Source organism: Emydura macquarii, unplaced genomic scaffold (genome assembly GCF_026122565.2).
Source record: "Emydura macquarii macquarii isolate MOO-44397 ecotype Brisbane River unplaced genomic scaffold, CSIRO-AGI_Emac_v2 contig_2531, whole genome shotgun sequence".
NCBI lineage: Eukaryota > Metazoa > Chordata > Testudines > Chelidae > Emydura > Emydura macquarii.
In genome coordinates this window covers 6,263,734-6,290,153 of record NW_027132668.1, presented here as the reverse complement: position 1 = coordinate 6,290,153, position 26,420 = coordinate 6,263,734, and the positions used below count along the sequence as shown (strand labels likewise).

The 26,420-nt window shown below is 38.4% G+C and overlaps 1 protein-coding gene across 4 annotated transcripts in view; it reads left to right on the top strand.

Moving 5' to 3' along the window:
* SEPTIN10 (septin 10) overlaps positions 1-25,906 on the top strand; it is a 43,284-nt gene extending 17,378 nt beyond the window's left edge. The window contains exons 5-11 of one of the 4 annotated variants that reach the window (XM_067563628.1): positions 2,968-3,129; positions 5,385-5,481; positions 6,078-6,246; positions 16,262-16,330; positions 19,524-19,656; positions 23,842-24,032; positions 25,411-25,906. In XM_067563628.1, the coding sequence (XP_067419729.1) occupies positions 2,968-3,129; positions 5,385-5,481; positions 6,078-6,246; positions 16,262-16,330; positions 19,524-19,656; positions 23,842-24,032; positions 25,411-25,426 (837 nt within the window). In that variant the 3' untranslated portion in view covers positions 25,427-25,906. The other 3 variants (XM_067563631.1, XM_067563629.1, XM_067563630.1) reach the window with 3 other exon arrangements.
* Positions 25,907-26,420: the final 514 nt, after the last annotated feature.

The window sequence follows — 26,420 nt, the reverse complement described above, 5'->3', positions numbered from 1 at the left end:
GAAAGGGAAAACTAGGACTTTCTGGGCAGGAAGGTTGGAAGTACGGAGGAGACTGGAACTGGGATGAAAAGTCCAGAGGGGTTAGTCTAGGGCTCATTGAATAAGAAGACTGGCAATGAGATCAGAAGCCTGAGGCATGGAGATTGGGTCTAGCTAGATGAGGAGAATGGAACTGGAATGAGGAGCCAGAGGGGAGGACAAATTGGATGGTACAGGGCAGAAGGAACAAATTTGTGGGGAATGGACAGAAAAGTTTGTGCCCAGTAGAGCGTACTTGTCTCCTGAGCCTGGAATGGAACCCAAGATTCTCACTATTCTCACTATTCCAGTGATGTTAGCAAACAACTATGGGCAAAATGTCCCATCTCATTCTAGTGCTGGTCCACATAGCAATAGTAGGTTGTCATCTTCTATCAGTTACTCCATTAGCACAAGTGACTGAGGTCTGTGGGGTGGATCTAAAGGTTCCAAACTTGGTAATGAGGGTTTCAATATGATGTCGCGTGAGGAGTTTGTTTATCCAGTGTTTTTTTTTTTAAACTAAGAAATTCTGTACAAAAATACCATAAGTTGTAAGCACATTGTTTGCAAAGTCAAGCTCTCAAAACTTAGGAAATGCCAGAATTAAGGTTGCTTGTTCAATCTTCATTTGTTACCCCTTGTGCATATATATTATTATTAAATTATATTATGATTTTGGCAGAGACATTTTTAGTAAATTTCACAGCAGAGGTGCATGAAAAACTAATAAATCATGAGAAAAGGGACCAAATATAGCTTTCACTTTATCAGCATACATAAAAGAATAGTGGGGCTGCTGAAAGGTATGGCCCATTGGGGTATTGCATAGCAAGCTCACCCCACAGTGGCAGCTGCTGTCCCACAAGGGTGAGCCTGGCTCTGGGCATTGTTATCTGGTGCACAGAGTCATGGTGCCACTCAAGTTTGGCTCATCCAATTCTCTGCCTTCATCTGAGAAGGGACACATGGGCCAGACCTGAGTTGCACTGTGACCCTGTGTACCAAGTTGCTAACATCAGTCAGTTTGGGGACCTGATCAAATGTGGTTTTTACAGCCATTTCCAGGTTTTCACAATCTCTCTGATAAAATCACAACAATATCATATGCTAATTAGGATAGTTTCATTCAGTGCACAGAATAGAGAATCATCATTTAATGAGGTATTCAATATTTTGTTTTTTCCTCATTGTTCAATGTGTGTCCCTAGGCCTCCTTACTTATCCCAAACTATTCAAACCTTGCTCTGAAGCCAGCATTATTAATTTCTTCATGGGCTTGTCTATGGCGCTCATCACTGTAATATCTGAGTCCTTCGCAAACAATTTATCTTCACAGCACACAAGTGAAATGAGATGCTATTTCACCCGTTTTACAGATAGGGAACTGAGGTGCAGAGAAATTAAAGTAAAAAGTATGAATTAATTTTGGGTGCCCAGTCTGAGACATTTAGGATAGCATTATATATTACTTTAAATGTTCAAAGCACTGTTCCGATTGACTTCAGTTGTACTTGTGAGCACTCAGCACTTCTGCAACTCAGACCACAGGATCTCATATTGGGCCACAGAAAATGAGGGATACATTTAGTGACCTGTTGTGAAGAGTCTGGTTTAAGTGACTCAACTAGCCTTACATAGGAACTGTGACAGAGGTAGTGATAGAATCCAGTTCTCCAGGGCAGCATTCAGCTGCCTTAACTGAGATCATCCTTTATCTTCCTGCAATCCCCTGCCTTGTTGTCCACACACCTTCCAGCTTCTGCAGCAAATGAGGCAGGACTTTCCTTTACTACACAACCCTGATTCATTCCTAGAGCAGTTCCATCTTATGTACTGAATAAGGCAGGAGTCCTGTGAAAAAATGCTGTGTGATCATGTAATGAGATTGTATCATAATGCATACTCATGGGGGGGACAGTTAAGTTGCACAGGTAACCTTAATTCTGGCTCAGTTTTGCCACCTCATTGTTCTTTTAAGTTTTTTCTGCCACGTGAAATATGTTCCACAACCATCAGTATAAATCTCATGCTTTTCCTATAAATTAAATAGTAAATTGACAAGAAGGTTTTATGTGGTGGTGTAACTGTATTGGTCCTAGGATATTAGAGAGAAAAGATGGATGAGATAATATCTTCTATTGGATCAATTTCAGTTGATGAAAGAGAGAAGCTTTTGAGTTACACAGAGTGCTTCTGCTTGTCTCTCTAAAATGGTTTCATGGCTGGCAGTGAAACGTGCTATATTGAGAAACTCTTATTTGGCAATGACTGGAAATATCCTTTCATGCATGATGGTAGTTTTCTGGTAATGTCAACTGCTTGGAGCAGGTGTGTTCAGATTGTTGTTTTATGCTTGACCTCTGAGCCAGACAACTGCAAGAACAATCCCCAGCAGGGCAAAGTTAAACATTTTAATCTATCAGCACAGCAGGCTTTTAGGGTACCAACAAGGAAAAAACAGCAAATTTGCTATTTTGTAGGCATAGAGAAATAGCTGGAGTACACAGTATTAATATGTTTTCTTAACTTTGGATTTAGTATCTTTGTAAAATTATATATATTGTGGTAACTGATAGCTTTGAGTTTGTTGCTGTTCTTTTCCTTATGGATATTTTTGAATGATGTTGGGGTTTTGCTTTCTTTCTAATAGGATTAGAATACCTTTCCTCTGCTCACTTTTGTTCTCTGATCAGCTCAGTTTTGGTGGTAATATATTACTGTTTTACTATGATGTTCTAAGCATTGACTATAATAATAAACAAACACTGAGTGCATTTCCAGTTTGTTAGCTTTTGAATGAAACTATTCACATAAGAATCAGTGGAAAGAATGTTAGAAATTAACTAGTTCAGGCTTTATGGGAAACCACTAAATATTTTAACACATAAAATTTACAGGATCGAGAACAAAGCATTTACACGTCATGTAATTTATATCATTTAACAGGTGAACATTATACCAGTCATAGCCAAAGCAGACACCATTTCTAAAACTGAGCTACAGAAGTTTAAGATTAAACTCATGAGTGAATTGGTTAGTAATGGAGTCCAGATATACCAGTTTCCAACAGATGATGAAACCATTTCTAAAATTAATGCCACCATGAATGTAAGTATGTTGCATACATCAAAGTATCCTCTTTACCACTGTTGTTCATGTGTTTTCTTATGTGTTCTTCTTGAGGCAATAGTGTTTTGTATTTGTAATAAGTTTGATATTTACAATAGTCTTCTTATAGGCTTCTTAAGAAAAATTTAGACACACTCATCTGGTCTGGGTCCCCTCCCCCAGCCAAATCCTCCTGTTCTTCTATTGCAGTGGTTCTCAACCTATTTACTCCTGGGGGCCGCATATGCAGCTCTCTGTGTTTGTGAGTCGCATCCACATAATATATATATATACTACCTGTATGGCTCTAAGGATGTCACATGGGCTGCAGCTGTGTGCTGATTGGGCCGCAACTGGCCCACAGGCCTTGGATTGAGAATCACTGTTCTATTGGTTAGTGATATTCATCACTTTAAATTAAATTGGAGTGGAAGTTACGTTTTTCTTCTTAAAGTACTGTCTGTGGGTGATCCTGCTGTTTGGCGTATATGGATTTTGTATGTGCTGGTCAAGATGTTTGACAAGCAGTGCCATTAGGTGTGCAGCCCAAACCACCAATTGATTGCACTTTATCACTTGTGTCAGGAAGTCGTAATGCTGTAATGTCTGATACCCTGTCATGGATCCTTCTGACAGAAAAGAATTCCTAGTTTTGTGGAAAGCTTTGTCTACTCTAATAGAATTCTTCCTGGTTAACAGTATTTTTTCTTCAGGTTTAGTTGTGGACCAGTCATTCAGTGTTGAGGCAATATTTCTTGCCTCATGGCTGAGCTTGTGGCATGAACAAGACCTCAGGCCTGAAGCCCTGCACTTCCTGTGATGGCCTCATGTCTGTCATTGGTGGATGCAGAAAAGAGATACCTGTTTTACTTTGAGGAAGGCTATATCCCAGATAGATAGATGCTGTATCTGCTGGCTTTTTCCAATAGAACTTGATGCATGTGGGACAACTACCTCAAACTCCCATTTATTGTAGCAGTCTATGAGGACTGTATTGGATTTGAGAACCAGAAGTCCTTGTGACAGTTGAAGCTCCAAAGTCCCTTAGTGCAGTGTTTTTCAACCTTTTAAGTAGCAAGTACCCCCTAACTTTTGAAAATGTTAATAAGTACCCCAACACTCAATTTTCCACGGGATTGTATATTTACAGACTAATGTTGGAAGAAGGGCTGAGTATATAAGGCTGTGATATGACAGATGTCAGATCTAGTGTGGGTAAGGTTACTACCTTTACATCGGGGTGCGCAACTCAAGTATGTACCTGGGCTAGAGGTGATGTTAGCCAAAACTAGGAGGCTTTGAGCGGCATGCTAATGCTGGGGAATATAAAGTGCTGCGCCACATTTTTTTGCCATAGATTTGGGAGGAGAAAGGGATGAGAGAGAGAGACGGAAGGAGGGTCAGAGAGAAAGAGAGTCAAGAAAAGAGGGTAACTGGTGAAATCGGGGGCTGTCATAGTTGTCAGTTTCACTATTCAGCTAGAGCAGTGAAATTGACAAGTTTTCTGGGCATTCGCTTTGAGCCAGGGAGGGAGGCTGCCACCTGGCTGCCAGCCCAGGAGGTGGGCAACTGCCACCGAATCAGAGATGGGGCAGAGGAAGCTTCCGTGCCGGCTGGGACCCAGGGATATGGGCAGGCGGCTGCTGCCCATCTTCAAGCTGGGGAGCTGGAGGCTGTCCCTTGGCTCGGAGCTGGGGTGCAGATGGCTGCCACCCACCTGCGAGCCCAGCTCATGAGGCACACGAGGCTCCCACCAGGCTTCCACGTGGGAGCTGGGACTCGGCGGAAAGCACGGGGGTGCTGCCCACCTCCCCCAGAAGCTAGTGGCTGCTTCCTGCCTCCCAGCTGGGAGCTGTGACTGGGCGAGAAGAGGGGGGGCTGCTGCCCACCTCCACCAGAAGCTGGGGGCTGCCACTCACTTCCCAGCTGGGAGCTGTGACTGGGCGGGAAGTGGGCTGCTGCCGCCCACCTCCCCTTCACTCTGTTTTTCCCCGGGTACTCCCTGCCTGTCTCTCACGTATCCCTAGGGGTACATGTACCACAGGTTGAGAAACTATGCCTTAGTGCACCATCAGGCCAGGATTTGACTAACTATAGCTCTTTTTAAATGGATTCTCAGTATGAAGCTGACTTGTGGTTATAAGGTGTTTGTTTGTCCCTCAAATGTATGTTTGTTTCTCTGATTTAATTTTCAAGTGTTATTTTCCACTTCATATGTCAGCATATTGGGAGGTAAGATTGAATTGCTTTTACAGGGACATTTACCATTTGCTGTAGTGGGGAGTATGGAGGAAATGAAAGTTGGAAACAAAATGGTGAAAGCTCGACAGTACCCTTGGGGCATTGTACAAGGTAAAATCTGAATTTTGAAAAGTATTTTTCATAAGTATATGAATGTTGTTTTCATTATAAAACCCACTCACGTTGCTGAAATATTTGTTTTGATATTAAGTGGGCCGATGCTGGCTATTGATGGTGAATTGGTAGGCTAACTCATCCAAAAAATTCATGGCCTGATCCTCCAAGTCCCATCAATATCAATGAGATTTATGAGTACTGAGCATCTCTGAAAATCAGGCCATCAGATCCTGGATGTGGTGATTAGTTACGTTACTGCATTGCAAAGGTGCTTTTGGCACTAACAAATGTTAAAGAGGTATTATATCAGAAAAGAGGAGAAAGAATGTAATTTCTTTTGTAGATTCAAATAGGGAGGCATGAAAAAAAAAATACTGGAGCCTGATCAACAATGTTAATAGTCAATGCTTGGATTATGTATAACAAATCATGAAGTAGTATCTGGGTAAAAGAAACAAAGGACATTTTACCCCCAAAAAACTTAATCAGCCAATTGAATAAAAAATACCAATGTTATTCAAAATACTGTTCTACAATGTAATTGTTTGACTATCCTGGATCAACATCACTATTATTATATACCTGAATAGTGGAAAATGAGAACCACTGTGACTTTGTAAAGCTTCGTGAGATGCTTATTTGCACAAATATGGAAGACCTGAGAGAACAGACTCACACCCGGCATTATGAGTTGTACAGACGCTGCAAACTGGAAGAGATGGGCTTCAGGGACACTGGCCCTGAGAACAAACCAGTCAGGTAAGGGGCTGATCCTTTTTCTTGAATGTTGAAAGAGTTCATTCACTCCTTTTCATCATGATCCCTGATCCTCCATAGTCTGAGGGAAAGAATGAAAAATTATATTAAATCCACCACTGGAAACAAATGATACTGTCTGAAGGAAATCATAATATTTTTATCTAGTCATCACCATATACCATATGTGTGATGTGACTGTGTTAGAAGAGCACAGACTATTTCTGTGTTTCTCAAAAATCACTGATGCTTTGTTCCAAAATTGAGGATTTTGACTTATTTCGTGCAAAACCATAGTTGGCAGCCCATGTTCTTCTACATATACGTGCACTATTCTCTTGGCTTTTTCTTTTGCCTTTGAAATTAATTCCAACATAACCTTGCTTTTTCTTATACTTACAACTTTGCTGTTTTGTCTCATCTGTTGTTAAAATCTGATGCAGAAGTAGTAGTGTGGTTGAACTCCAAGGTCAGAAATAATTGAAGAAATAATTTCAATCCTATAAAATCACTAACACTACTTTTAACATTTCTTGATCCATAAAGATTACAAATTTATTGATGCCACAGAAAATCTCTAAACACTGTCATAAAATTAATGAGGGATTCTAAAAGTTCTTATGAAAGCAAAAAAAAAAAGTTTACTTGTAAATAGGCTTTTTTGTATAATCCCATTTTCCACAGCAAGTCCTCATAATTCCTATTTCCCCATTTTGCTATCTTTTCTGACTTTGACCTTTTTTCTTTGTGATGTTCTCTTTCTACTTGTATGACTGTTTCACTTGTACATGCACACTGTATGTTAGAATTCTTCCAGAAAAAAATTGGCAATTCAGGAGTCTTTCTCTCCTTCCAGTCTAAAATTAATAGTCAAATTCTAAGAGGGAGGAAATATGTGAAGTGCCAAATTACTGCTGTGTGGTTATGGTGGCCAACTCTGGCCTCGAATATACATAAAAAACAACAAAATATTCTGTAACTAAAAATATTTTTAATGCTCTGACTCATCGTTCTGATATTTTTATATCTGGCCATCTTTACCCAGTTGTCACTACTACGAAAAAGTCACACATTTTCTAAATAATGTTAGAATATTTTCTTCTTGTTGCATAAATTCTCAGCTTTCATCTTTATGTCCATGAAGAAGCTACAAAGTTGTAGCAACAGATATGAACTGCAAAATGTTAATGTTTACGATAACATCTTTTTTTTAAGCATTAATTAAATAAATACCTGTTCTTAGCATTTTATTGGTAAGTAAGCTCATTTGGCACATGATCATGCTGGTTATGAGAGTGCTTTCCAAAAAATCTAAAGACTTCAGAAAACCTCCCTAGCAACCAGGTGGTAGTGTAGAACATCAACTACCATGAGAGAAATCTGAATGTAACTGTACATGTATAGAATAGTTCATTTGATAATCATGACTTGTCCCTCAATCAGGACACTGTGTAGTGAATTAGATCATTCTTGACCAAAGCTAACAAGAAGCATATGAGCTTTCCATAAGTAGAAAAGTAGGCTTCAGATTTAAAGCCCACTGAAATCAGTGGAAGTCTTTCCATTTGCTTTTACTTCAGTGGGCTTTAAATCAGGCTTTAAATGCACTGACAGTTCAGTAATTTTTCCTTCAGTCATGTAAATATCAAAAAAAAAAAAAAATCTTAGCTAGCATTAAGAGAGATAAGTTCAGTGACACCACTATATTGCAACTGGCGAATCTAGTTTCAACTGCTATTGGAAATGGGCATCGTTGGTATCATAAATGTGTTCACTGCAGCACTTTCTACCTCTTCTTAACGTTGAACTACACACTAATAAAGATTTGGTGTTCCTATAGCTGCAATTTCTTCAACAAAATGCATATAGCATCTAAACTAAAGCTCCAGGCTGCTTTACACTTTAAATTGTTTGTAGACCTAAAGTTGCAGCATTATACCTATATGTTTTAACACTCTACTCTCTGGATGTTGATTGGAATTGGATTCTTTGACAAGAAATCAGAATTAGAGAAAGCTGTAACTGCCATTGTTGTGTAGCTGTATTTGGGGACTATTGAATAGCTAGCCTACTGAGAACTGTGACTGATATCAAGCATACTCTGTTGCAGCAGATGAATTAGATGTGCATAGCCACAACTATTGAAGGCACCGTTGCTTTTTAAGGCGGGTAATGGGTCCAGTAAAAGAATGAAAAAGAGGAATTAACTGATTTATTGGGACAAAAATAGGCAAACATGATCTGTAGCTTAAGTGCATGCAATTCTCCCTGAGCTCTGTAGCACAATGAGCATTTCACTTATGCCTAAAAGAGAAAGCACTTGGTGTCTCTGGAGGAAAATTTACATAACTTAATAAAGAGAAGAGAGAAATCAGAGGATTCATTTGATATGCAGCCAGCCCAATAATGTAACATTATCCATAAGATATTTGATGGAACTACTACACAAATCATAGAATAAACTATAGAAAGTCTACTAATTGGGTTTAAATCCATCAGTAATATGGGGAAAAGGGAGGCAATGCCTCACTGGGACAATACAGTAAAACCTCAATAATTCCCACTTTATTAATCTGCAAACCCAGTCATTTTTCAGAAAAATGACCATGTTGGCCACTTCTCAGTTAAAAGGTATTTGCAAAGTGAATTGTTAAATTATGAAAACTTCAACATTCTTACAAAATATACCATAGTTCGTTTACTACTAGTTAGCAGTGTAAGATATTACTGCAAATAATTAAAACTAAATTCTACTCAATAAATGAACAAAGTAGATCTAAGGATCTGACTTTTTATAATTGTTCACTTGCAAAATTTGATAATCTGCAACGGGTTTCTCGCTCAGAGTAAAGTAGGAAAATTTTGCCATATTTGAATAATATACTGGCTTTGCTACATCAAGAGCTTTGTGGTGTTGCACGTATGCCATTTTGATGATTTGATGATACATATCCTCATATAGTTGCCACTAATTAATGATTATTAGTTTTGAATGCAAGTAGTACTGTAGCTTTTAGTTCAAAACTTTCTTTTGCAAGGCAACAGTAATAGATCTTGTATTGTCAGAACAGTTGATGGAGGTCATAGCAGAGAGAACCATAATTTGGTGTTCATAAACTGTCTAGTATGAAAAACTATGGTGGTAAGAGTCCATTGAGTATAAGGCAGCGGAATTATTATTGTGCCCAAAAGCATGCTAGCTCCGCTCAGAAAACCTGGAAAGAAATGGTCCCTACTCCAAATTGAAAATTTAGAAACCTACTTTAAGGTACAAATGGGTGTAAGAGGAAATAGGAATGGAGAGCAAAGAGAACAATGTTCCATGGTTAAGTAGGCCAATAAACATAGCAATCCTCTGAATCTAATGTCCTCTGTTAGCTTGCTTAGTAATAAGAAAGGTTATTTGTGTTTTGTAGCTGCATTCCAGACTTTTTTTTGTTTATAATGTAATTCTACCAAACCACTATATCCTAATCTCCAGTGGATTTAAAAGGAACTGGTTGTAATTTAGATTGTAATTTATCTGATTTAAGGACATCTATCCAATAAATCTTATACATGTGCCTTGTAAAAGAATCCATGTAAGAAAAGAGAGAGCAGCTGAATCACATGTGAGGCCCTATCTGAAAGGGTACTACTAACTGAAGTGATGTATACTAAACAAACATTAGTCTAAACAGAAATGTATGGTATACAGTGTTAGAAACTAGAATTTATCATCTAACACTTTTGATGGGTATATGGTTCACCACCTAAAGTCAAACATAATTGATTTGGTCATGTGTTTAGAACTCAGTTTACTAGCCCTCGGAATAGCCAACCTGTTATCAGTCTGGAAATCAAGTTGTTGAAAGATTCAGAATTTAAAGTTAATAGGTGGAGAAGAGGAGAGGTTGAGAGAGAGAACATATGGTAGCTGTTTGAAGAAAATAAATGATTGAGTAGATTTGCAAGCTGCAGTTTAAAAATCCAGAAATCTACTAGTATACTACTTGTATCATGTACTTCCCTTAGGTGGTGGTTATCCTCTGGTGGAAGAAAACTGAATTTCACAGGAACTTTGGAAAACAACACGACTAGTTTTATAGATAGGAAAAGATACATACAACTTGTAAAATGGATGTTTGTTTACATTCTCAAATTGAAGTTAATCTTTTTTATTCTTTATTTTACTACATTTACAACATGTCTATTTCTCAAGCTTCCCAGCCAAGGAAATTGATAGCTCCAATTTTGGGCTTTTCTGGGGTTTTTTAAAAATACTTGGCTGAGAAGCTTTAGAGGAACCTGAATATATGCCTTGCAGGGAAACCAGGGTATATCCCTGGTACAGTCCCCCGTGGCTCGGACCTCCTATGCCATACCACGTGATGGCACAATTGGGATGCCTGGTCAGCCTACTCTAAGGCATACAACAGACCGCCCAGCTCCCATACAAGCAGTGCGAGATCATGTAGGCACTCACCCCAGCAGCATAAACCAAGATAGTGGAAGAACCACAGGTAGAGGAAACAAGCACGGAGCAGGAAACATCTCCTCCCACACGACTCATCGTCCTCACCAGATGAAATCATAATTCCCCCCACGTCTACATCGGTAGATGACCCTAAACAATTTAATGACCTTTTCAGAAGGGTCTCACAAGACCTAGAGATTGCCCTGGAAGAGGTCACAGAGTCACAACATAAGTTGCTAAAAATTCTACATACAGCAACATTGTCAAAAATTGTGCTTTCCATGGTTGAAGCATTGATGGAACCGGCTAATGCCATATGGCAGACACCGGCCACCATTCCCCCTACTAATAAAAGAAATGATAGGAAATACTATAACCCTGCCAAGGAGATGGAGTTCTTATTCACCCATCCATCTCCAAATTCATTAATCATTGACACTGCAAACCAAAGGGGTAAGCAGACAAATTATAAGTCAACACTACAAGATAAAGACTGAAAGAGACTTGATCTGTTAAGTGGAAATGTTTATTCATCTTCCACTTTAAGGCTCTGTAATTCAATACTTACAATACTTTCCAACTGTGACCACAGCATTTACGAAAAATTATCACAATTCACAAATGACGTACCAGAGAACAATTTAAGTCATTACTTACTGAAGAACAACTTGTAGCTAGAACATCACTACAGGCTTCTCTAGACGTAGCTGATACAGTGGCCAGAACAACAGCCATGGCCATGGTTATGCGCAGGACTTCTTGGCTCCACTCAGCGGGTCTTCCCAGGGAGCTACAAACGAAAATGGAAGATCTTCTATTTGATAAAGCTCAACTTTTTGCAGAAAAGACAGATGAAGTCCTGCACTCTGTGAAAGGTTTTATGGCAACGTTGCAAACCCTGGGCATATACACCTGGAACAGAGAGGAAGCAATATAGATTCCAATCATATACCCACAGATAATCCTTTTCATTCACAATACAGACAGTATGAACCACCAAGAGTGAAACAGAGATGCAGACAGCCACAGCAAACACCTTTGGCCTCTCAAACAGCATCATCCAAATAGCAGTTTTGAGAATTTGGTCAAGGGTCTGCGAGACCCCACTCATCAAACAGTGCCACCATCATTGACCAAACACTTAAAACTCTGCCTCTGAAAATTCCACCATAAATGGTCAGAAATCACCAAATTGGGATACACTGTCCCATTCATATCCATCCCTTTTACCCACTCCCTCTTCAGGGACCAATCTTACGTACACATACTCCATCAGGAAATAGATCATCTCCTACAAATAGGGGCAATAGAGTATGTACCTTTGCAACACAGATGGAAGGGGTTCTATTCCCACTACTTTGTAGTACAGAAAAAGAACAGAGGATGGAAACCCATTCTAGATCTGAGAGCATTAAACCAATTCTTGAGGTGACAAAAATTCAAGATGGTCACACTATCCACCATAATACTGGCAGTGCTGAGAAGGGGACTGGTTCTCAGTCCTTGACCTTTAGGATGCTTATTTTTATATTACTATCCACCCCGCACACAGATGTTTCCTAAGATTCACTGTCTGGAAACCATTACCAATACAAAATACTGCCATTTGACCTGTCTATGGCACCAAGGGTTTTCTCCAAAGTTCTCGCAGTAGTTACGGCACATCCGAGGAGACAGAATCACAATCTTCCCATACCAAGACTAATAGACAACCAGTCAAACCCTGGCCAGACAAGCTACAGGCCCAACCGTAACACAGTTTCAAAAACTAGGACTCAGGATAAACAATGAAAAGTCCACTTTGAACCCAACACAGCAGTTGGAGTTCATAGGAACAGACTTGAACGCAATAATAGCCAGGGCATCATTACCAATGCCCAGATTTAAGGCCATTACAGACCTAATACTACTAGTAAGAAACAGTCCAACACTAACAGCACACATTGCTTTAGAGCTTCTGGGATGCATGGCAGCCATGACATTCATGGTCCAGCACGTCTGACTACATATGCGATGCCTCCAGAGATGGCTCGCTTCAGTCTCCAGACCAAACAGACACAGTCTAAACAAAGTGTTGACGATGCCAAACAAGGGCAAAGATCCCCTACTGTGGTGGACCCAAGAAAACAATATGATCCAATTCTCACAGGTCTCCACCATCAATTATGATTACAACAGATGCATCACTTCTAGGGTGAGGAGTGCATCTGCACAACCACACAATATAGGGAAGGTGATCAAGAACCGAAACCAGTCTAAACATCTTAGAACTCCAGGCGGTGTGCAATGCCTGTTGTCATTTTCTGCCAATCATAAGAGACAGGTCAATAATGACAAACAACATAGTGTGCATGTTTTATATCAGCTGTCAGATAGGAGCAAAATCCCACTCCCTATGCAGGAAATCAATAAGACTATGGAACTGGTGCATAGAGCACAACATCAACATATTAGAAACATACCTACCTGGAAAACAGAACACCACCGTGCACAGCCTCAGCAGACACTCTGCACAGACTCACGAATGGGAGCTGAACAACGAGGTCCTGAAAAACATTATTCGTCAGTTGGGCCCAACAGTCGACCTCTTTGCCACAAAATAAAACCACAAATGTCATCTTTTCTGCTCGAGGATGGGACTGGGACCAGGATCAATGGGCTATGCCTTCTTACTCAACTGGAGCAAGGGACTTCTGTACGCTTTCCCACCCATACCAATGATACCCAAGACCATCCACAAAAATCAGGGTCGACAAGGAGACAGTGATAATGATAATGGCCCAGGCAGACATGACACATTCAGGAGATCTGAGAACCAACATACAAGCCAATCACGCTCCCCCAAGACACAATCTCCTTTCCCAGAATGGCGGTCAGATTTATCACCCTGAGATACAGAAGCTACATCTAATGGAATGGTTCCTGACTGGTTCTGTTCTGATGAATTAGAATGGCTTGGAACAAGTTAGACAGATACTATTTAGTAGTAAACTAACTAGAAAAACTTATTTGCAAAAATGGTGCAGAGACAGAAAAAACTTGGTGACATCCTCATCCATACTGGTTATCTTAGAATATATCCTAGAATTTAAAAAATCAGGTCTATCAATTAGCTCCTTAAAGGTTCATCTAGCAGCAATTACTGTTTTCCACAACAAGATCAATTACACAATGGGATTCACTCACCCGATCGTAAAATGGTTCCTGGCGGGACTACAGAGAGTATTTCCAGTCATATGTGCCCCCACAATACCATGGGACCTAAACCTAGTACTAAAGGCCAGTACTAGAACACCATTCGAGCCCTTAGCAACATGTCCACTACTCCGTATGTTGATGAAATTGTCATTTTTAGTTGCCATCACATCAGCCTGACGTGTTAGGGAGATTAGCGCACTCATGGCCCACCCACCGTACACGATATTCCATAAGGATAAGATCAGTCTTAGATCTCACCCAAAATTCTTACCGAAAATAGTGTCAGACTTCCATATTAACCAACCTATTCATTTACTTACCTTTTACCTGAAACTGCGTAATAATGCACAGGAAGCCGCACTCCATACTCTGGATGTCAGAAGGGCAGTAGCATTTTAGCCAGAGAGAACGAAAACATTTAGAAGATCAGATAAGCTTTTTGTTTCAGTGGCAGAACACATGAAGAGCAAAGCCATATCTATCCAAAGCCTATCCAAATGGATAACAGAATGTATCCAACTATGCTATACGCAGAAAAACCTACAAGCTCCCACTGGAACTAGAGTTCACTCAATATCCATCTCAGTAGCGTTCCTGAATAATGTTTCTGTCATTGTCATATGCGAGGCAGTGACATGGGCCTCCGCACATACTTTCACAAGACATTATGCAATTGATTATGCATCTATTAGGGATGCTGCAGTAGGTCTAACTGTACTCTCATCTGTCCAGAACTATTAACACTGAAGTCCCTCCACCAAACTTAGGGCATTGCTTTATAGTCACCTAAAATGGAGCACCCACAGGGACATCACTTGAAAAAGCACAGAAGGTTACTCACCTAGTGCAGTAACTGACATTCTTCGAGATGTGTCCCCCTATGGGTGCTCCATTACCCACACTCCTCCCCTCTACTTCAGAGTTCTAGACCGGGACTCTGCGGTAGAGAAGGAACAGAGGGGGTTGGGTCGCACGTGCCAGGAGACACACCAATGGCACCGTGAGACGGGAGCTATGTACGTGCAACCCAAACGAGTGCAGTTGCAAAGATCTCTGATCAAGGATGCGGGACTCGATAACCCCGAAAGTGGAGCACCCGCAGGGACACAAATCTCAAAGAACGTCAGTTACTGCACTAGGTGAGTAACCTTCTTTTCTCATGTGAAGAAAGATTGGTATTCTATACCGTAAAAAGATCAATAGAAAGGGACATGATAAAAGTATAGAGAAGGTGGATATATTCCGTAGTCCTAGGCCATAACAAAAGAACAAGGAGAAATTAAATGGAACTGAGAGGCAGCAAAATCAAAACGGATAAAATTAAGTTTTTTGCACAATGGTGGAAATCATTATAACAGGATGTCTTGGAGGTCAGAAATTAGTGAGGTTCAAAGAGGGTATGGATGTTTGGATATTTTTGCTATTCAGATAGAGCAGTGGTTTTCAGCCTCTGATCCATGGACCTCTATGGGCCTGCAGACTATGTCTAGGATTTCAAAATGGGGCTGCACCTCTGTTTGAAATATTTTTTAAGGGTCCGCAAATGAAAAAAGGTTGAAAACGACTGATAGAGTTATAGATCGTGCTTTTAAAAAAGTGTTGGAAGGAATATAAAACCTTGTGTCAGGGCTTAAACCAATCGCTAACTACTAGGGATTAGGATGAGAGTCTGGCCACCATGACAGTATCTGCTGCTACTGTGGGGTTTTTTGCAGATTCTCCTAAAGTATCTGGTGCTGGCCGCTATCATAGATAGGAATTCCTATAGTGAATCAGGCCTGTGATCCATCCAGTCCAACATCCTGTTTCCCATCTTTTGTGTAAAATGTGATGTTGCATGCATGTATAAAGATTAAACACAAAAAAAGACAGCCATTAAACCCTATCTTTAACCAGCCATTTAGATATGGGTTGCCTCTTGTTCAAGCCTTCATTTGGGTAAATGCCTAGGTAAGCAGGCAGGCCTAGTTCTACATTCTGAAAGTCCGTTAATGTCAACTTTAGTTTAGGAAACCTCTGGGATAGTAAGTCTGAGTCAAAGAACTCTCATGAAAACACCTTGCCATCATCCTCAGAGTTTATAACTGTAGTGCCTTAATTGATGTTGGCTTTTGTTACTGAAGAATTCTAAAGCTTTTCTGTCAAATGGAGGGTTTTATTAATGGAATATATCTGAGGGGTAAGTTATTTGAATCACTCTTAAGATAGATTATTTGAACCACTCTCCTTACATTTTTATCAACTTGTAAATTTGAACTTTGAGATGAGTAACACAAAATATGAAATATTATGTCCTACTAGCCTGCTTAAATTAAGCTTGTTGAACATGAGCAGAACTTGATTGATTTACACCTTTGTTTTTAGGGTCCCCCTACTAAAGGGTTTCACAGATAGCAAAAAGTCTATATCTCACAGCTACGCTTCTGTAGAAAGGTAGGTAGTAGTAGTGCTATAGTGAAGTATCTAGTGTTTTAGTAAGATATTTAAAAATTATTGACCTTATTTTTACATAAATGCTTTTATCACAACCCCCCCCCAGCCTTTCTTGCAGAAAGGGTAGTAATATCCATTTATTAGATTTTCATGTAAAAACTAGAGTGAATTATGTGAAGCATGTCAGAGCCAGTTTCGTGTACATTTTGAAAAACACTTAACTGACCACAATATACACAATTACATTAAAGATGTATAGTGCCAACTTAAACTTTGATGAAATATAAACCACTCTTAAAATGAAGCACTTTTTAAATCATTGTGCTGCTGATTTTAAACATTGTCAGAAGGGTTGAAGTTATTGCATGTTCTGTTTTTGTCATTGTGATTTACAAAACAATACGATATTTTAGAAACAAACTGAGAAAAGAACAAAAACAGTGCTTTTATAAGTGTCTGATTATCTGGTATCCTCAAGGCAGACTTCTTTGTGTGAACTTTAGTGATGCGTACCCTTTTAGCCATCATGTTTCTCTGAAGAACTATTCCTATAAATATAATTTTCAAAGTATATCTGAATGAATGAATTTTTAGGAAAGGTGCCTTAATTTCTCCATTTCTTTTAATTTGAATAAAGATGGCGACAGCTTTTGCATTAAGATCTTGTGGTGCTGATTTTTATTTTTAAAGAAGTGACCTATGGTGTTCTTGTCTCATAAAACTATTGAGTTGGTAACCTTTCACCATTCCAGCACTGAACCCGAGCTATTCAAGTGATGACTAATCTTATATATGATACTTTTAATATGCTCTTAAAAAAAATACCCCAACTGCCTGACAACAACAATCTATCTATCTATCTAGGAACTTATACTACACAGATAGGGGTGATTTCATAGGATCTCACAAATATCAATTAATTTATCTTCCCAACACCCCTTTCCTTTATGAAGTTGTTTTATACTTCGGGACTTGAGAATGTTACTACCATCACTTTTTAAAAAAAAATACGGGCTGTTCATTTGGTTATAAAAATGTACAGTACTGAGATATGGTAACTTATTTCTGTCACAATCCTTGTACCACATATGGGGGAGGAGAAGAAGAAGGAAAGTAGTGTTGTCACAGTGGCTGGTTAATTTACCAGTGATGTCAATCTCTTGAATTGGAGAGAGGCTTAGAGTAAGAAGAGGAGAATCAACCCCTTCTGCCATTACCCCACTGAAAGGATGTTGCAGTTCCACCGCCTACTAGTCAGTGAGACAGTAAGCAACAAAGTGCTGATGAATGAGTGGAGGAAAAAAGGTAGTGAAGTAGTTACTTCTGATTTAATAGTCATAGCATTCAAAAGCAAGAATTTCATAGAAGGATGAAAGAAAGTGGAGTGAATAGAATATCAACACTGTTGATGTCATACTTGGGCTTGAAGTAAGCTATTTCACCAGCTAGTTAGCTAAGAAGTCTCTTCAGAAACTTAAAATGTGACATTAGAACACCTGAATCTGTAGGATGAGGAAGGAAAAGCAAATTACTGTAACAATCTGATTAAATTTTAAGCCTGTGCGCACCTTTTCAAGTGGGTAATGCTCTTCTCCCTATTATATGTTGACTCAAAATGAGTAGACATTTAGGATTGGGAAGCTTTTCTGCTACTGTCATAGAATTAAGTACAAATAACTAGAGGTGAAACCATTTCAGTGTATTGTAACATCTAAATCAGCAAGTTCTCAGTTTTCCTGGTTCAGAACTTTTTATACTGAAGATTAATTTGAGTGGTAACAGCTGAACAGGATTTAAATCTGTTAATGTGCCAAAAAGGAAGAACATAAATTAATGAATAAAAAGATGTCGATGCAGTATTTCAGCAGCCTGGCAGGAAGCTATGAACCTTGCTCTTGATAGGTGAGGAAAGATGCCAGGTTGGTAGCTAGAAAAGAGAATAATATTGGAAAAGGCCAACCGGGCACATGTGTAACAGCAGAAGAGAGAGGTTCCATCGTCTATACCTTGAGGGTTCTTTTATTATTTCCTGGAAGAGACAGGGCCAGATCCTCAGCTGGTGTAAAATAAATGGAATTACACCAATCTACACCAGCTGAGGATCTGACCCATAAACTCAGTTATCGTAGAATTTGTTGTCTTACAAAACATTTACTCAGATCCATTTAAAAAAAAAAAAGGCATTTTCCATCCAAGTGTGACAAAACATTTCTCAAAACTAGGTAAGTTATCCTTTTTTTAATATGGGAAGTGAGGTGTAGGTACAGGAATAAAACAAGATGAACTGATTCACAGTTTTGCTGCTGTTCCCCCACTTCTGTGTTCTGTGTCCAGGTGTTTGCTTGGTGGCCTGAACTATTTTTTTACCCTCTTAACCATTTCAGAAATCAGTATGGTAAGAGCTTCAAATGTGTTAGCTTCTGTGAAGAAACTAATTTTTTTAAACTGTACTAACAGGTTTTTTTGTCAAGGAAATTCAGACATTTCAAGAAATAAGCCTATTTTGGGTATATCAAAGTACTTGTTAAACCAGATATCACCTATGTCCATATGGCTTTCACAGATATTCAGTTTTGAAATCACATAATGAATCCTGTGTATTTTGTTTATGGGTCACATTATTTCCTTTCATTCAGTTTGAGCCTTCATACTTCCCTTATTTCCCCAACGATAGCTTTTTCACAGGAACATAAATCAATTTAGCAGCTGTAATGTGTAAGGTAGCATCTCAGATGAAACATTTCAAGACTCTAAATTTTCATTGATTAGTCTGTCCAAATATGAGAGAACTTCTATCCTTTTCTAACATCTTGAGTGTCCTGTCATCTCCTTTTCTTGTAAACTGTAAATCTTGCAATTTGGAGAATGTTCTCATTCCATGTTTCAAGAATTGTAACAGTCCTAAACTGCTGTAATTTGAAGTGATTCAAAACAGATCAGTCAAGGGCTTCTTGTCAGTTTGTTTTTTTTAATCTACCCATGCATGTTTACCTAGATCAAAATCTATAAAGGTGTAGGGACTAGTTACTTCTATATAAGGTTGCTTATTACTTGTGTATGAGACATTTGAGAGATTTGTACATGAGCTGAATACTTCAACAAATCAATCTGCCAAATGTATTCACATTCTTCCTTTATATTTCCTTACCTTACAAACAATATGATAAGAGACTTTAAATTCTTTGGACTTCAGTCTACAGGAGACCTATGAAGCTAAGAGGCATGAGTTCTTTGGTGAATTGCAGCGGAAGGAGGAGGAGATGAGACAGATGTTTGTACAGAGAGTCAAGGAGAAAGAAGCAATATTGAAAGAAGCTGAGCGAGAGGCAAGTATGCCTCTGTTTTCTTTTTAATTCATTGGTGTTTGGAACATTTTAGCAAAATCAATACTACTATCATACATATTAATTTATTAAATTTTGTATAGCACTAGAACCTAAACGACACAACTAGATTGAGTTCTATTGTGCTAAACAATGTACAGAAATATAGTAAATGACAGTATCGTGCTCCACAGTTTAAAGGACTAGAGAGATGGAGAAGAGAAACAAGTGGCCTTGGACTGGAATGGTGTAGAGACAGTGTAACATAATGGTCAGCACATTTCTTAGTCCTTCTGGAGTAATGATCGCAGCTCACAAGGGCCTAGCCATTATCAGATTGCAGTTTTTTTGTATGCATTATGGTGGCAGTGAGTTTTGTTGAGGGAGCTGAAGGAAGATAAGGTTGTGACTACAGATTTTGACTGGGATCATTTTCCATACATGAAGGCTAGTGTGGGAAGAAGCACGAAAGTGCTTGTTGCAGAAGCAGGTGATTGAGACATTATTGGTGGAATTAAAGTGGGAGTCATTGTTGCAGTAAAATGAGTTGGATGGGGAGGGGCTAAATTTTGGAGTTCTTTCAAAAAAAAAAAAAAAAAAAAAAAAAAAGAGGACAGTTTGTTTGGTGCATTGGGAGGGGCTGGTGGATGCAGACTAAACTAGTACATATTCTCCTTATGTTAGTTATAAGCCCATCATTGCAGTGGTATCTAGGTATATCTTTTAAATGAATCAAAAGAAATTGCAAGATTTTGGTGGAAATCCTGCAGGTTTTCAATATTCTTCAGCCCAAACAGTTGAATGTGTGGTTATCCCCATAAAAAAGAGTACTCTGGAGATGGCTAGGGACTTTTGATTTAAACCAAGCTTTAATTCCTACCTCCATAAAGCAGGCATACCCTATGTATCAAATTCCTGAGTAGTAGTAGTATCTTTTTTCTTTCACCCAATCCCAGGCTCTCTATGGTAGTGGTGGTAGCCAATGAGAAATCTAGACTGGAGCTTCTAGATCCTTACTTAATAAAGAAACGAAATAGATGGATCTCTTGAGATCTGAGGCATCAAGCAGTGCTGGCAAAATGATTTTCTTGCCTCCAGCCTCCTTATTCAACATTCATAAGATGGTCCTATATGTTTACCTCAAATCCTGTCTTAAAGTGGTTTCTGATTTCCATCTCAGTTAGGTCATTAATCTTGTATTTTTCTCTGTGCTGAAGATGCATTTGAAAGGAATTCAGCTCCAGACTTTGAATGTAAAGAGGATCTTAATTTTATTTTCTAAATAGGATGAAATTAATCCACAAGTTCTTCTGTGTTACTTGTGATGTGTGGGGATAAGATTAGAAGCATAAACTTCTTCCCAGCATAAGATTGCCCAAGCAGATCAGGATATGAATAATTGATTGTGTTCAGCCACTATTGAGTTTAAGGGTACATTAGCTATGTTTAAGGCTGCTTCTACAATATGCCTTTGCATTTTGCTTCTCTGACATATGCAAGGTAGTTTGCAGTGTGTCGGTCCCATGATATGAGGGAGACAAGGTAGTTGAGATAATCTTGTTGGATCAACTTCTGTCGGTGAAAAGTACAAGCTTTCATGCTACACAGAGCTGCTCTTCATGTCTGGGAAAGGAAGTAGAATGTCTGAGCTAAATACAAGTTGGGACAGATTGCTAAGCAGAAGAGAGTAAATGAAGTGGGCAATTAAGGGTAGCAGGCAATGTGGTGTGTTACAAATTATTGTAATAAGCCACAAAAGCAGTGTCAAATCAATGTTTTTTTTGGTGTGTAGCAGTGTTATGAATTTAAGTTCCCATGGTCTCCTTCTAAAGGTGTTGTGCAGGTTTGCTTTGAGAACAAGTATTGAAAAATCAGATATGAAGTGATCACTTTTTGAAGTGTTCACCCATAGTGATATGGTGTTTCTTTATCATTTCTGTGTGAGCTCTTTTGAAAGCATAGTGATTGTTGAGGCATTTGATGCACTGGATGAGGTACACCACATGTGGTGATAAGCATGTGTAGAACCCATGGATCTTGAAAGGTATGTTATGGGGGGGAGTGGAGATATGTCTGCAGATTTTGCATCTTTTGTTCTGGCAGGGTCTGGTGCTGCTTTGAGTTTACATTTAATAACAAACACTTCGTACAAACTATGGAAATGGCCATGGGTACTAGGATGTCTCCCCACTCTGCCAGCCTCTTCATAGGCCACTTCAAGGAAGAGTTTCTTAAAAAAAAAAAAAAAAAAAAAAAAAAAAAAAAAAAATGTACTATCAAACTAGTGATATACCTGAGATGCATTGATAATATTTTTGTCATCTGGACAAAAGACCTGAACTCCCTTATAGCTTTTCATCACAACTTCAAAAACTGCCACCCATCGATCAGACTCTACATAGAACACTCTCACACCAACATCAACTTCCTGGACATGATTAGCTTAAACAGTGGAATCCTATAAATATGTCTATTCAAGAAACGCATGGATCACCACACTTACCACCACAGATCCAGTAACCACCACAGGCACACCAAAAAATGTGTTATCCACTTCCAGGCTTTCTCATACCGCAGGGAAAGTCCAGGTTTCACACCTAAATGCGCTTAAAAACCACCTTCACTAACCAGGACATTCCACCAGAGAAGTAGATTGCATTCTTGAAAGGGCCATCGAAATACCCTAGGAGAACATGCTTCAAAATACAGGTAAGAAAAAACAAAAAACCACTGACAGCATACCCCTAGTGATTACTGACCTACTTCCTGGTGTAGACTCCTCCTCCAGCTTTTGGAGCTAATGGGAGAAGCTTTCCCATCAGCATAGGTAGTGCCTTCACTAAGGGCTACAGCAGCGCAGCTGCAGTGGTGCACCTGCAAGTGTAGACAAGCTCTCAGACATTCTTCTTCCTTCCCCAGATGTGAAGAAGAGCTTTGTGTAGCTCAGAGACTTGTACCGTCCATTAACAAGTTGGTCCAATAAAAGATATTACCTCACCTACTTTATCTCTCTTACACTGGTATATGGAGCTCTTTATGCAGCATTACTCTCTGTACTTGAATTCTGAATCTGATGCCCTGTGTCTTAGTCACTTCTAAATACTGCTCTTCAGACCCATCTTCTACAGGGTCACTAACTGTTAATCTCCCAAGTGTGGCAGTCAGTATGGACAGCTTCAGTAGAGCTTTTGAGCATGCAGTGATTCATTTGGATCTATATCTATGCACACCTCCAAAGACTAAATAAGATATTTCTTCAGAGAACAATTCTTGCTGATAAGTAACTCTTGTGATACAACAGATATTTTTTTCCCACTCAAATTTTCGTCATGGACTCTGGGCTACATATACATACATACATACATACATACATACATACATACATACATAGGCTTTCTGACCATCCAGTTTGAGGGAGGTGGAAGTCTTAGATATTGTGCCCAACAATTCCTAACTCTCAAATGCAGTACTAATCTTCTCCTTTTCTCAGAGGTTACAATATCAGAGCTCCACCACTCCAGTTTATATCAAGCCATTGTTTTTCTTTACTAACATCATTGATGCTTGGGATACTCCTCTGTTGAGTCATGAAGGTGGCCCTCTTTTCAGTTTCAGAAATTTTACGTGAGGATGCCTCAATTTTTGATCCATAGAAGATATTTTCTGATGCAAATCTAGTGTCCAGTTTATTTCCTGCTATTTATGGGGCTCCAGCATTGTTACATGCAGTAGTCAACCATCCAGAATGGGAAGGTTTGGTGCTTGTTTAGTTTCTGTTAGCTGTGGAAAAGAATTGCTGTCCCATGTGTCTCCTTGTTAATTTTTAATATGAATTAAAATCCGTAGGCATGTCTAAATGCCTTTTTTTAAAAAGTTGTTTGCAAAAAAAAAAAAAAAAGATTTAAGCATTTTTCTTAAATGCAAATACCTATAAATATGTGATCGTACTCTGAAATGTTCTTTACTTTAAGTTTTCTTAACAGGATTATGGTGCCCCTTTGTTTGATTTATGAAGCAATGTACTTTTTTTAAGCGCTCAAGATATGTAAGAAATCTGCAATGGTAACAAAATGCAAGTTATTGATGTATCTTAGTTTACTTACTGAGTATTAGTGAGTATTTTCCTATGGCAAGGCTGCCACCTTGTGTCACTAATTGGAAATGCAATTTTTGTGCTTTGGTTAACAGCTACAGGCTAAATTTGAACATCTTAAGCGACTTCATCAAGAAGAGAGGATGAAGCTGGAGGAAAAAAGAAAACTCCTGGAAGATGATATGATTGCATTCAATAAAAGGAAAATGGCCACTGAGTTACTTCAAGGACAGGGATTTGCATCTACACCTAGCATTAGTTTGAAAAAAGACAAGGACCGTAAAAAGTAAGTGCTAATATTAGCAGTCTGTCTGGGATATCAATAGGAAAAAAAAGTCTTCACATTTCAAAGAGTTATTTAGCCATAACCAAACGTCAGTCATTTTTAATTAACAGTATAAATATGAGATCTTGTATAGGAGGATAATAAAAGTATGAAAAATCATGATGCTTGAGTTGTTGGCTCAGATAACTTAGCTGTTTTGACTGAACTGAAGAGCTGCTGTATGTTCTATGAGAGTTCTTTTTTTCAATAAGGGATCCAGGTTTTCGGCTTGAACTCCTGTGCTTTGATGTCAGAGATCATGAAATTGTGAACGTGCAGGAACAGAGTGAGAGGGAGAAGTTAGAAAGGGACAGAATCTCTCACAGGGAATTCCAGAAATAGCAATTGGATGCAATTGTCGAGTTATATGAGTTTAGGGTATGTGTTAGTTTTCAAAAGTTGTAGAAAATATAAATTTTTATATCTTCATAGTATTACTTTTTTCTTGCATTTCTTCTCTCGTTATTTGTCTTATCACTGTATCCTATGCTATTTTCTAGTAAAGAGTGAAGCCAATATGGATCTTTGCCAATACTAAACAATAATCATTGCTGGGTCAATGACACTCATTGGCTTGCAATCCTCCAGAACCTCCTCTCCACTGAGGAACCAGTTGTTCTGCCATAGTTGTAATTGTATCATCATGTAAGTTACAAACAATTATTTTCAGGAATTTGTAACTTGGTCATACAATTGTGCTGTATCCTGAACATGTACTACATCATTTCACTTTTGGAGCCAGTTAGCTTTTGTCTTGTGAAAAATTGAAAAAGTTGTGAAGTTTCAGGAGTGCTATAAATTAACCATTTAACCCAAATAACCATTAAAACAAATGTGTTTTCACAAAGAATTGATGCAAACAAAATATGCTTCAACTTTGAGTGTGACAAAAAGAACAAACTGAAAAAATTAATTTTTTAAACTTGATCGTGGATTACAACTTAACTGTAAATAACTCTTTTGTTGTTTGTGTCAGTCTTCTTGAAACTGAAAGTTCAGTTTTGATCTGATACACAGCTGCGTGTCACTGGCCAGCTGCTATGAGTAATTTTAGAAGTTATAGGCACACACATTCCCATGAATGCTGAAGAGAGACCAGGCTTGACTTTTTTTCTTGTATACATCAGTATTCTATTTCTATTCTGTTTCTACTTTACCTTATCAAAATTGCATCTTATAAATAACTTTCTTTTCCCTTGATTTCTTCATCTGTAAGAATTGTACATGAAAATGGATTTATTGAAAACAAGCTTGTTAACTGTACCATTATGAATAATTCTTGTGTATAATGTTTTCCACTTTCTCTGTACTTACTAATGTATTGGTTTTTCTGTTTCAGTTCCAGCTTTATGTAATACAGAGGATTATGGCAAGCAAATGTTAAAAATTATACAAATAAACTATGGTTTCCTATGCTTTTGCTTTTTCTGTATTTCTTACCAAACAAGAATTTGGAAAATAACCATTACTACTACAAGTTATAGAAGAACAGTATTTTTAAGTATATGGTCAATATGCACAAGTATTGTAAGTTACTGTTACATTAATATAAAATAATGGATATTTCTATTAAGCAGCTGTGTTGATATGCACTTATACTTTACGTGCATGTGGTTAAATCACATACGCTTAAGTGCACTGTACCAAAGAAAATGTCTATGCCATAAACAGTTTTCATTCATAATATGAATGCTGTAGTACAGAAGTATTCAATGAATATATGTATATTATAACCTTTTGAAAGTAATTTTGATATGCTATGTTTACTTATCAACCACCATTTAATGTAACTTCTGAAGTGTTTTGAAATAAATATCTCAATCTGTTTAAATAGCCATTTATTAGTTGTGCTGGCAATGGTTTGTTTTTTATAGAAGCACTATCCCAATTTTATGATCTAAGCTTTCTAATGCAAACGAATCATGTTATGCAGTGTTGCATGTGAATAGATTTGTAGCTGGCATTACTAATTTGAGACCAAATCATTTAAAAAATATGGTCTAGTGTCCTACTTGCATGTGCTTTCCAATCTTCTGCGTCTTTCCATGTTTTCCATGTTTCAGAAGCTGGTCTTTTTTAAAAGAAACTGGGGTATTAATGACACACATGAGTAACTTTACAAACATGAATAATTCCTTTACTTCAATGAGAATTCCTTGCATGCATAAAATTAAACATCTGTGTATAAGTGTTTCCAGGATTGGAGCCTTACTTTATTTGTATCACTCTACTACATTAAGACAAACTGTTTAGTAGCTTACAGAATAGGTTGAAGAATCATTTTTTAAAACAAACTTTGGAAATTAACCATACGTTTGTAGTGTTAAAATTATGTCATGCAACTACAAC